Genomic DNA, 14,680 nt, shown 5'->3' with positions numbered 1-14,680 from the left:
CATTGTGGGCCGCATCAGCATTATGATTGCCATCAAAAGGGCCGGTTGTATCTGTAAGATTAGATATACCAGTGCATCCCCTTACATTAGATGTCAACAGCCACCCCACCATCAGAAGTTGAGTCTCCCACTCTCCCTTACATCACAGGGCACCCCTTACATTATGCTCCCGCTGAGAAGAAGCTGGATGCATTGCTTGAAAGCAAAAAGTAAGGGTCTGGAGGAGGACCAGAGGAAGGCTGGAGCTCTCCGGCAGCTGCAGAATAGGTGCAAGGGCCACATGAAATGGGCTGGAGGGCCGGATTCGGCCTGCGGGCCTTGTGTTTGACACCTGTGAGCTAGAGGCCTTGTAGTCCCTTGTGTTAACCAACCCTTTATACACTTCAAAGGGTGTTTAATATGCTGAGAATATTTCTTTGATCTGTTCAGGAATGGACAAGTTGCCCCGGCTATGACCATGCACAGTTAAGTGCCCCATTCAAGAGAAGGTGATGACCTTCTCTTTAATTAATTTCTCTTCAAACTAATTATCTCCCCAAGAGAGGAGGTGCTAGTGAGGGGCTGAGCTGTGCTAAATTAATGGGAAGGGGAAATTGTCCAATCTTGGAGGAGATACACCCGGAGGGAGGAGAGGGGTAATATAATTACCAATTAGGGGGGCCCAGTTCAAGTCAATGAGAGATGGGCCTATATTAGTATGAGGTACACACAGAGTAGAGGAGTCATGAGTCTGACCTGGGCCCAAACACATCACTACTGGTAAATATCAGGTCAGCTCCCAGCACTTAAGGTATAACTGCTTGTCATATGTTTATTTTGCTGTTTCTATTTTGATGAATATACTATGTACCCTTTTATTTTAACCTAACATTTTCTTCCTTGTTGTAGACTATAGATAGATGATGGTGTCTTTCAACTACTTACCAATAAATGTTGTTTTTGTGTTAAAGCTTTGACTCTTGGTCATAGAACACTCATTTAACCCACATCATATCTTTAAGATATTAAATATTAAATATAATACACAGGTAACAGCGTGAACCCGGGAGAAGAAAGATGGGGGTGAACATGTCAACCCTCTCAGCAGTGAGTTTATTATTATAATATTTTTTTTCACAAGCCACACAGCTGCGGTTTACAACTGCTTTAAATCACATCGATCTGAACAGATGCCATTGCAAACAATGGGCTGTGACTTGTCATGCGACTTATATCCATAGTCGCATGACAAGTCACACAAGTGTGAGTGGGCCCTTAGAGCAGATAGATGGAAACAGACAGCAAGAGAACCCAAACTGCTTAACATCTTGAAGATGATAAAGACTTACAAACTTCACTTATATAAGTAGAGTGTAAGCTCCTTAAGTGCAGGGACTGATGTGAATGTACAATGTGTATGTAAAGCGCTGCGTAAATTGACGCCGCTATACAAGTATCTGAAATAAATAAAACAATAAATACTCTTCACTATTTAAACTGTTCAGTGGACTGCTCCTGTAAATGCAAACCTCTATAAACAAAATTATTTAGCACATTTTCGCAATGAATTTTTACCTCAATTCTGTTGAATTCATCAAAACATGCCCAAGCTCCAGACTGTGCTAGACCTTTAAAGAATTTACCCATAGCTTTATAGTCAAGGCCATCTGAGCAATTAAACACAACGCACTGTGTGGGAAATCAAAAGAAAAGAAGACTGTAATTTTATCATGCTGTTTACTATTGATTAACACCTTATTAAAAAAAGGTGAATAGAACTGTTCTTATCTTTCTATCTGCTATGCCATCTAATTTTATAAAAGCAATTAAAAAAATTAATGTAATGCTATATTGACTTATACATGTCTTATCAATATATTTCTATACTGAGGTGTCCAGTAACAGAGGTGTTAGAGATATTGCATACAGGATACAAATTAAGTGAATTTACAAATTAATATGTGCAATGACAAAAAAAATTAAAATGAGCTATATCCGGCACCTGTCATTGCTCTGACTGATCTAAATGCATGGAAGTTAAAATATGGTTAGCTGGAATGTTTTTTGTACTTGGCATATCATTATTACTCTTTACTAAACAATATACCGGTACTAATGAAAAACAAAAAAAATAAGCCAAATAAGTTCAAACAAAATTGACATGGACTTTCACTGCATTGTTCATTTAACCACTTCCCACCCGTAGGACGTCATATGGTGTCCTGGACTTGAAGTGGAGATGTCTGGAGGATGCGTGCAGCTACAGGCATCGTCCAGAAATCTTTATTTTCAGCCGGCAATTCCCTCTAACGTAAAAGCAAACCTAGGAGCTGATTAGCCACTGTGTTGCTTTTACTGGCAGAGGGTGGGGATGCCCATCGACACCTCTCCGGGCTCTCCCGTGTGATCTCATAGCCCGAGATCCAATTCAGCGGTGGGTTACCACAGAGCTGGTCGAAGAGATTGGCCATCTCTATGATCCCGGGAGGTCATGACATCACTTTCAGCTCCATCAGATGTAAACACTGCCATTTTATTTCCTGGAAAGCTCTTAAAGGGGTTGTAAAGGTACAATTTTTTTTCCCTAAATAGCTTCCTTTACCTTAGTGCAGTCCTCCTTCACTTACCTCATCCTTCGATTTTGCTTTTAAATGTCCTTATTTCTTCTGAGAAATCCTCACTTCCTGTTCTTCTGTCTGTAACTCCACACAGTAATGCAAGGCTTTCTCCCTGGTGTGGAGTGTCGTGCTCGTCCCCTCCCTTGGACTACAGGAGAGTCAGGATGCCCACTAACACACTCTATCTGCAATGTAGAGAGCATCCTGACTCTCCTATAGTCCAAGGGAGGGGGCGAGCACGACACTCCACACCAGGGAGAAAGCCTTGCATTACTGTGTGGAATTACAGACAGAAGAACAGGAAGTGAGGATTTCTCAGAAGAAATAAGGACATTTAAAAGCAAAATCGAAGGATGAGGTAAGTGTACCTTTACAACCCCTTTAATTGAGACAAGTACACACTATAGAATTATATACTTTGTTCATATTTCATGTCTGAGGTTTACAATCACTTTAAGTATATCTCCGACTTATTTAGAAACCCAGCCTATAGGTACATTAAAATGATATTGAAAGAAAAAATATACAAGTTGAATAACCACAAGATGATTACAGAATGACAGAACAGGAAAGTGAAGAGAAGTCTAATTAGCATATAGACAAATATATTTTCTAAAATGTATATGAATAAACATACACAGGCTGCAGGTTGCCCCCTAAACTAAACAGATTGATCTGTAAAGTTACTATTTAAAAAGAGATTACCTGTTTGGCCAGTGCTTTAGCAAGATCTTTTGTAGTTTCTGTTTTACCAGTTCCAGCTGGACCCTCTGGCGCGCCACCAAGATTTAGCTTCAATGCGCCCATTAATGTTCTGTAGCAGAGGCAAGAAATCTTTCATAATAATGAAGTTCTCATCAATGTCATTATCTTTAATAATGATGATTGAAATATCCAAAGTAATATTAGAAAACAAAGGCAAGGAACAGCTAGAGCAAACAAGTGCACATGTCAGAATAAACACAATTAATTGCTCATTGATAGGAGGAAATGGGCTTACAGAATCATTTTAGGCATTGCATATAACTCATTATTAAATCTGTAAAAAGTCTAACTACTTCATAATATAAAACTCAGTTATACTTTTTTTGTTCCAATTACTGGGGTTACTTTAGCAACACAGGACACTGAGTTGTATTTCACATCCATACCTGTAGCAGCGATCAGTTAGTGGAGTTATCACTAAACGCGGGGAGTTACCGAGATACTCGTAACCATACTTGGCTTCAGTAGTGATCATTCTGACCATGACGTCTCGGTTTTCCCAATAGTATCTAAGTTGGGAGATCCACTGGAAATCACTTAGGTCAGTCACTTTATCCTGGGCCAGCTTTTCAACAACATCACGAGCTGTGGAAAATTGCACAATATTATTATGTTACCTGTTTGTAAACCTCATTGAAACTTGTTTAGATTCAGCATATTGTTGCATTTGAATATAGTACCCAGAATTTGCGCACAGGGATTGAGTCCAACTAAGGGCTCATTTATAGCTACATTTTGTGGTAACATGTATTGAAGTGCATGAGTTACCATACTGTGTGGTAACACACCGTACACATGTGGATAAGTTGCAATTCCATTATACTTCAATGGTATCCTAATGAACCTGCACATCACAATGCATGCACTACATTTTTGTATGTTGAGGAGCATCATTTATAGTCTGCACATCCACCTGGCTGAAGTGCACTGATATGGTTGCTGGCTTTAGTGAAGATCTAATACCAACCCTCGGAGGCGACACATCTCAGAGAACTGGGCTTATGATCATTCAGGGCTCAGAAACACCATCTATTTCCGGAATTACTGGCCTTCTGGATCCAATACCTGCTTGCAGAGGAAGGACTTGCAGGATTTTTTGTGAGCGCCTGATTGATTCCATGTGTGTTGGATACATCCCTGGGAGATCCACCGCCATATGGCGAGTTGGGTCCATCACTTCAGGTAAGAGTATCCTTTTCTCTCCCTCATTCCTGGAAGATGAAGTCACTCCCGGGTGCAATTATCCACTGTGCACTATATCCATCTGACACTGGGGTTTAGTAGTCACATATTATACCATTCACTGTCAACACTTTTGGAGATCCTTCTGCGACTTTATATCGCATGAGACCCTTTACATACCCTCACTGTGTATTATTTATGTTGCGTTTCACACATCCATTTCACTTCTCTAAGGTTTAGTTGGAGTCACATACCTAACACATTTTCAGCGCTACACTTTTTTATTTTATATTTATTCATAATTAGTCTTATTGTTGTGTTGGCTGCTCACATTTTGGGTTTGACGCAATATTTTATTATAATTTTTCTTTTATATTCTTTTACATCCAGCTTTTGTTTGAGGAAAAAGCAAAATCGGCTGTCGAAAGCACCGTACTAACTATCTGAAAATCATCAGACAGCTTGTCGTACAAATCTGATTTTGGCATCGTGTGTACAGGCCTTTAAAGGTGATTGTTGTTAACTGCCACCTTTGCTTTTGCTTTCGCAGCATGTAAAAGTGAAGGGGGAAAAAAAAGTGTTAATTTACAGCAGCCCACACACTCAAATGTGTAAAGGTTGGTGGGGGAGACAGTGTTTGCATTGTTCCCATGGCAAGGCACTCTTTACCTTTTTTTCCCCCTTTTTTAATCTTGGGCAGGCCACCAGACAAATGATTGGGGTTGGTCCAACCCCTGCGGAAAGATTGGGTTGTTCAGGAGAGGGAGAAGTGGAAGGAAGGGGGGGCCTTAAATTGCCAGAATAAAGGCCTGAGTCCCAGAGGCGCCAACTATGGGCCATAAGGGGGCTGAGGGAGGAGGGGCATAATTTAGGGGGAGCCACAGAGAAGCCGAAACTGGGATAGGGGTGCAGTTGGGGATTTTTAAAAAACACCCATAAAGGTCACATAAAGCATTGTGAATTGTGAAATGTGCTCAGCCAGGTAGTATTTGGACCCAAATAAAGGCTAGGATCCTACCCTGGAGTGAATGTAGAAATAAGGTGAGTGATTTTTCGTTGGTTCCTTTGTGCTTCTTCAAAACAGCTTGAACAGCACATCTTGAAACCCCAGTCTGCCTTGAGAACTTTGCCTACTTTGTGTCTTGCCATAGTTTATGACCTGTGACATGAGATGGTCTTCCAAAATCTCCACAATCTTCCACAAACAGAGTTTGGCTGTTTCTCACTCAGTTCTAATGCCGCATACACACCATCACTTTATGTGATGAAAAAAAACGACATTTTCTGTGAAGTAAAAAACTACGTTTTTGAAACTTCAATTTTCAAAGACGAAGTTGCCTACACACCATCGTTTTTCTCACAATGTTCTAGCAAAGCGAGGTTACGTTCTCACCACTTTTTCCATTGAAGCTCGCTTCTGGGCATGCGGGGGTGTAAAAACGTCTTTTAAAACGACGTTTTTTGCTACACACGGTCAATTTCTGTGAAGTAAAAAACAACGTTTTGAAAAACGACACATAAAATTGAAGCATGCTTAAATTTTTTTTGGTCGTTTTTTACAAGACATAAAACAACGTTTTCCCCCACACACGGTCATTTAAAGTGACATTTTTAAAAACGTCGTTTTTTTTCATCACATAAAGTGATGGTGTGTACGGGGCATAAGTCTCTTACACAGCTGTTTCTGTTTCCGGTAATGACCGTTTTCAAACTACGTGCGTGGGTAAGCGACCCCTTATTGTTGAAGGATTTGTCCGATTGAGTCGCTCTCCCACGCACCTGGCACTTCACTAGTGATTTTCATGGATTCATATATGCGAGTTGAAATCATCCTTTTTATTTAGTCTTTTTACATCTGATAAGACCATAAATTGTGATAATGGCTCTGCTGCTTTCATGAAAAATCTAACTAGCATTAATGATCCTTATATCTCCTTGTTTTTAAGGTCTTTTGTTATAAGTCAAGAATATATGGTTCTGAAGAAGCAAGAATGCGAAACATGTCAACCACTTGACCTTTACAGTAACAGAGATTGTTGAATTCTATCATGTTCAAAAAATATATATCTATTGATTTTATGTAATAATTTTTTTACTTTTGTTAATAAAAATATTCAGTAATATTTTGTAAACAATTCCTCTCTGGTATCGCGATAGTCCATCATGTCTGTTGGTTAATCATATACCTGACTCCAATCCACCAAAATCCCTGACTGTGTGCAATTGTAAGAATTGATGCTGGTTTGGAGCCAAATTGATTTGATTTCGATTTTTTTTCTGTTTGCTTACTTTGCATTTTATTTTGTAAATTAATAAAAATAAACATTTAAAATATATTTTTGAAAGCATTCTTACTTTACAGCATTTCTGTCAGGAAAGGGTTCACCTGCTGGTGGCACTGTTGGCCCTATGGATTGCAGTACTAGTGTCCACCAGCAAGTGTCTTCTTGCAGCCAGTATCTATGGTGGAGGATCTCACCTGCTGGTGGTACTGTCTGATCCATGGGCCGTAGTACCGGCGTCCACCAGCGGATGTATTCCGGCAGTGTGGGGCAGGCAGCACTTCCTCCGCTCAACTGTTACATGAGGACAATCACTGCAGTCCTATAAATACCCAGCGAGCCCTTACATGCTTGCCTTGGTATCTCTCTCCCTGACATTGAGCCTGCGATCCTGACTGAGCCTGTATCTTACCTGACCTGATCCGTTCTGATTCCTATCCCAAGCTCTTCCTGGACCTGTTTTCCAGATTACCTTGGATCCCTGCCCAGCAGCTTATCCATCCGTCTTCTCCCTGTCCCTGTTGATCTCCCATCCTTACCTATCTGTTGATCTCCCTGTGTATGACCTCGGCCTGGTTTGTTTACGATTACGGTATCTCCCATCATTGTACATATTTGTCTATTGTTATCTGTGGGTCTCTATTTGTGGGTTGGTTATTGTGCTGTGCTTATTTGAGGTGGTTGTGTTTATTTTCACTTACTTTATTAAATCATGATATTTTCACTTGCATACGTTTTGGTTTCCTCTGTGCAGTCTACACAGTCTGGTCTACAAACTTCCTTGACAATTTCTTCCAACCTGCCTAAAACTATTTATATGCCATCACTACATCATCGGAGGATACTAGGTGAGTCACGCAAACAATTCAAAGGGGTTGTAAAGGTACATTTTTTTCCCCTAAATAGCTTCCTTTACCTAAGTGCAGTCATTCTTCACTTACCTCATCCTTCGATTTTGCTTTTAAATGTCCTTATTTTTTCTGAGAGCTCCTCACTTCCTGTTCTTCTGTCTGTAACTCCACACAGTAATGCAAGGCTTTCTCCCTGGTGTGGAGTGTCATGCTCACCCCCTCCCTTGGACTACAGGAGAGTCAGGACACCCACTAACACACAGCTCCTTTCTCTATCTGCAACGTAGAGAGCATCCCGACTCTCCTGTAGTCCAAGGGAGGGGGCAAGCACGACACTCCACACCAGGGAGAAAGCCTTGCATTACTGTGTGTAGTTACAGACAGAAGAACAGGAAGTGAGGATTTCTCAGAAGAAATAAGGACATTTAAAAGCAAAATCTAAGGATGAGGTAAGTGAAGGAGTACTGCACTAAGGTAAAGGAAGCTATTTAGGGAAACAAATTGTACCTTTACAACCCCTTTAAACCTTTGGAAAGAAAAATCTTTCTAGTCCAGCTTTTTCAATCACACAATAGAAAACGACATCTCTCTCATTATCAGCAGGAGTCCATATGACACCAAACTCATCTATTTCTTCCACACCTATCAGTGATTGCCCATTACTACACAGTATGCTGTAATGGAAGCTACAGTTTAAATGCACTGTAAGATGAAATATATACCGGTAGTTCATGAACTGACAGATTCTCCAGGCTTCTGTCTATTAAGTAAACAATATAGAGATAAATTGAATTTTGGGGTTTATATTTCTTTAGGGCATGTTATCTTTTTCAAAATCACAATCAGCCAAAGGTACCTATTTGTACTATGTCATATCCATGCAATAATAAAGATGCCAACTAAACCCTCTTTGTGGACTCTAAATATAGAGCACCTTTCTAAAAACAGAACTTAAAGTGAACACTACATTCAGTAATTGCTCAGTAGGAATACTCATGACTTCTTAAATTTTTTTTTTTTTTTTACTTCTTAGGAAAATATGTACTATTCCACAATGTAATCTCTGTACTTGGAAAGGAAGCCTATACGTTCCTGCTTCTCTGTGCTGTGGACAGTAAACAGGCCATCACATATAATACACTAACCCGGCACGGCCCAAACTCCTTTCTAGCTAGTACTTTGCATTATTATTTAAGTTACCTTTAGATAATCTTGGCTGAAATATACATTTTTAATCGCTTGCTGATGTCACTGGGGGCACCCCATCCCAGGCTTTTACAAATTAGCAGGAAGCAAGTGGTAGGAGTCAATTCTCTACCTTACTAAGAGCGTAAGGATGACAAAAAGGAATAGAATCCTGTCAACAGCCAAGCCATATCGCAAAGACAATAAAGAAGCTAGATGCCGACTCCCCCTGGAAGGCTCACGGAGAGGCTGCCATAAATCTGAGTATGCACAAGTACCGTGTCCATTTCAGTGCAATGAGGATTACCGAAATGCCCTCTATCTGGATCTTGAAAAGCAGGGCAGAATTGTGGGAGAGGATATTTGTCAGAGCACCCACTGCAAAAGACTAGCGGATCATTAGACCTGGAAACAAATCTGCTCCCCAGCAGCCTAGAATTCCCCTTGGTATTCCAGAATCAGAACTTTGACAGATGAATAAGTCCATTTGCCATTTTACCCCACCCAGAATATGTGCGGTAGCCAAGGCTTGAATGAGGTGATCTACCACTCAGCGAGTTGCAAGACCACCGGTTCCAACCTGACGGTTGATGTATACAACAGCCGGGGCATTGTCTGATGCAGACAAGAGGTTGAAACGACAATTGATTTTTAGGGATCTTCCCTAGACCAGTAGGCTGGCATCCATTGCGAGTACCTTTTAATTTAAAAGGAGAAATTATTTTCAAATCTGTGCCCCACCAAGCATGGGGAAGCTTGGTTCTTCTGATCAGGCATACGGACAATCTGGAGCCTGCACCTTCTTGTCCCACTGCAATGGTACGAAGCAAAAATTGAACAATGAAACTGCCTCAAGGGAGGACACCATTTGGCCCAACGCCCACATGCAAAGCGGAGAGTCAGTTGCCTCCAGGACTATACATTCTGAATATGAGAGTGGAAAATCTGGGGCTAAGTCACATCACTTTTCCTGGTTTAGGAGTTACAATTAAAGTGACATTTAACATGAAAGTGGGGAGTTGGGTAATATCAAAGGCAGCAGAGTATCAAGGAGTAGTACATCATAGTACTTTTTATAGAGCTTGGCCACCAGGATATCAGTGCCCAGTGCCTTGTATGTGAGAAGTGAATTCATTGCTTCCTTAAATTCCTTAACCACTTCAGCCCTGGAAGAATTTACCCCCTTCCTGATCAGAGCACTTTTTGCGATTCGGCACTGCGTCGCTTTAACGGACAATTGCGCAGTCGTGTGACTTTGCACCCAAACAAAATTTACGTCCTTTTTTTCCCACAAATAGAGATTTATTTTGGTGGTATTTGATCACCTCATTGTCAAAGCGCCAATTTAGAAAAAAAAAATATATTTTTAACCTTTTGCTATAATAAATATCCCCCAAAAAATATATAACATTTTTTTTCCCTCAGTTTAGGCCGATATGTATTCTTCTACATATTTTTGGTAAAAAAAAAAAAAAAATCGAAATAAGCGCAATTGATTGGTTTGAACAAAAGTTATAGTGTCTACAAAATAGGGGAAAGTTTTATGGTTATTATTTTTTTTTTTACTAGTAATGCAATTTTTATCGTGACTGCGACATTATGGCGGACACATCAGACACTTTTGACACTATTGTGGGACCATTGTCATTTATACAGTGATCAGTGCCATAAAAATGCACTGATTACTGTGTAAATGACATTGGCAGGAAAGGGGTTAACCACTAGGGGGCAAGGAAGGGGTTAAGTGTGTACTAGGGAGTGATTCGAACTGTGGGGGGATGGGCTACAAGTGACACAACAATGATCACTGCTCCTGAAGACAGGGAGCAGTAGATCACTGTCCTGTCACTAGGTCAGAACAGGGAAAGGCCTTGTTTACATAGGCATCTCCCCGTTCTGCCTCTCTGTCACACAATCGCGGGCTGCCGGCGAACATTGAGTTCGCGGGGCCCACCGCACGGCTTCTTAAAGGAAACGTACAGGTATGCCCATTTGCCCACCGCTGCCATTCTGCCGACGAATATCGACGTGCAGCGGTCGGTAAGTGGTTAAAGTGAAGGGTGCATCTAACTTCTCTCTATCGTGGGTAGTAATTACTGGAAAGAAGATCTGCTCTAAGAGCAAGCTGATGATTGTATCAAGCTTTGAAGGTATATACCTGTAAGTAGAAGGAATGGAGTTCATTTAGGATATCTGGAGTATCATGTTGTAAACTATCCTCAGAGGTAAATATAATATGTCCAATAAAGTTGTAATACCTCGGAGTCTGGGTAACCTTGACTAATATATGATCAGTTTGCTCCCTATGAAATACTTCTGGTGAGTAAAGAAGCACCTATGTTCAGCCTTCAACAGGGCCATGTCCTTAAGCAGAACTTGAGCATTCGTCCATTGTACCTGGGTGCTAGAATAAGGATTTGGGACATATTGACATTCAGCATCAACAGTCCATAAATTCAGACTCATATTTCCTGGTACTTGCTTTACAATTTCTTTGATGAGAAAGAAGCCTTGAGTGTGTCCTATACCATTACTATATAAGCTGAACCCTTATTCAGAGAGAAGAATTGGGTTCAATGGCAGTGGGAGTGGGAGCCAAAATAAATATAAATTCCATTCAGTTCTATGGGCAATATTGCTCAAATAGGACATCAGTAACAGGGAAGAGTGATCAGAGAGGCTTCTCGACAAAAGAACATCATGTACAGTCATATAAAACATTTCATTGACCAGAGTAGGATCAATTCTGGATAAGGACATATCTGTCCATGAATATTGCATTTCTCCATATATTTAACAACCCCAATTCAGAGATCACTTATGTGAAGGCGTTCAAGCATGTACTGCCTAGACATTCACCCACTAAATACTTAAATTTGTGTTGCTAAATCACATTTGTCCATTCAGAATGAAATGAAACAATTAAGTACCAAGCAATTGGGTTTCAATGAAATGCACAGAATCATTTCTTTCATGCTGACAAAGTGGACTTTATTCAGTCACAGACCTTTTTCCAAGTTGTCTGTTCTATTGGCATGAATGGCTGGAAGACGATTTGAGGTTATGACATCTCAACGCAATGGTACCACAGTATTCTACCATTTCAGACCTCCTGGTTCTTCCTTATTGCAGCCGGTCATGTGAAATAGCAGCACCACTGTTGTAGGCTAGAGCAGGCATCTGGTACACCTTTTCAGGAGGTCTGTGCCTCGATATGCTGGGCCAGGACTGAAATGATATAGCTGTGAGAACTCTGCTACTTTGCTGCTGCTCACATGGAGGTATAGGCCTCACCATGAGCCAGCATCTCCACAGATGCCAGGAAGTCACCCAGGCAAGGAAAGAGTTGACATATCATGAATCTTCTATGTGGAATCTTTTACCCCAGAGGAAGGTATGGAGAACCTTCAAAACGGAAACAGGTTGGGTGCCCCCTTTAGCTGTGAGGGCAGTTAACAGGTTTTAGCAGAAACCTAGAAACCTATTTTTTCCCGGGACAATGACTTTGACCTCCTGAGATAGGAGCTGCACCAGAGCAGCAGAATGCCCCCTAATCCTGTGAGGACGGAGGTAGAAACCAATATTCCATCTTGTAGCCACTAGATACCACATGCTAAAAGGGAACTGTCCTTTGAATAATTCCCCAACGGTGCATCAAAAGGATAGATCTTTCAATAGAAAGTGGCATATGCAAAACTCACAAACCATCTGCAGAGCAACAGGAATAAATGGCTGCCTGTGATTAGATCACCCACACTTCTATTCAACCAATATGTGAGAGAGTACAAGCATGAGTTACTCACTGACTGACTGCATAGCATAGTGGGTCAATGGCTGCCGCACGTAAAGCCTGCAGACCATCGTACATACAGTATGTGAGTAAAACCATGTGCACACGGATTACTCACAGAACATCTGCAGAGCAGAAAAGGTCAACACATGATTTTAACTAGGGCACCTTAAGCTGCCACACCAGCAGCATGAAGGTGATCCAACACCCATAAGGGTTACTCATAGACCAACGGCAAAACAGAAAGGCTTATAGGCCCTTCATGACTGAGTATACAATAGAGACCATCCCAACATTGACACACTGCAGGGCAGGAAGGGTAATTGTCAATTTTGGCTAGGACACCCTAGACCCCTAATACCAACATATGCAAGTGAGTCAGCATCCTTATAAATCAACTGTAGAACAGAAGTGGTAAAGCCAGTCTGTGACTAGGTCATCATAGGCCCCCGAGCAGGTAGGTGTGTCACTTCAAGAGTGGGAGAGGGAGGAGGGATGCCACGTTGCAAGCTTAGGTGTGGCAGATTGTTGGCCTGTGTACATTTGCAGAACAGAAGGGTTGCAGTCCTGCTACTCAGTCGTGCTACAGATTTAAAAAAGTGTTCTGGCCATGCCATAAAGATGCCTGACTTAAGAAAAAAGGTATCAAGGTTTCTCATAAGAGGGGTCTGTACACATGAAGTGTTGCAGTCCCCTTGCTTTCACTAGCCCTGAAGGGAGAAGTACAGGCGCCATAGAACAGGGCTGAGACCTAGTAACATACCATTGTGGTCGGGAGAGCCCCTGCAGGGTACCAACAAAGCAGTACAAAAAGGCGCCAAAGGAATATAATGTCTATGCAGACAGTCTTTGTTGCTTCAGCAACCCCCTAGGGGGGTCTTCAGGAACAAGGATACAGCAGGCAGTAGTATTACTGACCTGGACCTGTATAGCCTACTATGGCCAACTCAAAGCTTTGCACCATAGCCCTAGGCGAGTGCCTAACACAGGATCCAGTGCCTGAAGTAACGTTACAGGTGAGCCCTGTGTCTTCTTAAAAAAGGGGTCCATGTACAGCTTCCCATGGCTAAGCCGAGGAGTCAACTGATCCAGAAAATCACTGTCTCTACTATGAGAGCCTGCTGCTGGGTGAAAAGGCCACCTTCTGGCAAAACACGTATTGGGGAGCACCCTATCAATCAGCAGATGATATGAGCTAAATTACTTCCTTATACAAACAGAGTTTTTTTTTTTACGCTATGTATTTGCTACCCAAAGCATTACAACTGTTTGTTTGCTGCCTTACTGAAAAAAGTGCAGAAAAAACCTGCTTGAGCTATTCCTAGGTGTTCCTGTCTCAAGCACTGTCTACCGCTGCCAAAACCTAGACCAAGAGACTTAAGATTCTGAGAAAAACAAGTTTGTTTTTTCCATACCATACACAAACTCACATTTTTTTTAACTTTTCTTTAATTGTGTACTACTCTCTGAACTGTGGACTCGTATGGTTTAGTATACAACATAATATTTTAGTGACAAAACTAATTGCTTGGTGAGTGCCTGTTTTAAACAGTCAAAAATATACATCATTACAAAAGATTATTTAATCCTAACATTCACATTTACCCATAATTCCCAAAAGCAAAGTTACTTATAGGTACATACTGCTAAATTTCAAATGGACTTTAATGGCACTCTAGAAGCAAATAATCAATTAAAGGCTTTTTAGCATAGTAAAAGAGGCTTTACATTATGGCAAGGCCATGTTAAAGATCATATCTATGGATTTAATTATTTCAAGAACACATGCAAAAGGAATGGATCATGTAATTTAATGTTATGTTTTAATTATATTCTGTCAAATGTGCTTATATCCACACAAATGTTATCTGCAATCACACCTTCTAATATGTGAAAAAGATCCATCCTGCTTACATAATTTTAAAAGCTGGTTTCTTTCACACATAATGTCAGATTTTAATTAATAGAGTTTTGTTCTCACTTTGTACTTCTTTACATTTTCAATAAAATCTAAGGATATTCTATACT

The 14,680-nt window shown here is 40.9% G+C and overlaps 1 protein-coding gene across 1 annotated transcript in view; it reads right to left on the bottom strand.

Moving 5' to 3' along the window:
- Nucleotides 1-14,680, bottom strand: part of DNAH3 (dynein axonemal heavy chain 3) — a 483,492-nt gene that overhangs the window by 193,660 nt on the left and 275,152 nt on the right. Inside the window, exons 28-30 of the mRNA XM_040356847.1 lie at nt 3,749-3,947; nt 3,303-3,411; nt 1,555-1,668 (exon numbers count right to left, since the gene is read on the bottom strand). Coding sequence (XP_040212781.1) covers nt 1,555-1,668; nt 3,303-3,411; nt 3,749-3,947 — 422 coding nt within the window. The remainder of the gene's footprint in view (nt 1-1,554; nt 1,669-3,302; nt 3,412-3,748; nt 3,948-14,680) is intronic.

This window comes from Rana temporaria, chromosome 6 (genome assembly GCF_905171775.1).
Source record: "Rana temporaria chromosome 6, aRanTem1.1, whole genome shotgun sequence".
Lineage (NCBI taxonomy): Eukaryota > Metazoa > Chordata > Amphibia > Anura > Ranidae > Rana > Rana temporaria.
Note: the sequence above shows the minus strand (reverse complement) of the source record. Positions and strands in the feature narration are given on the sequence as shown.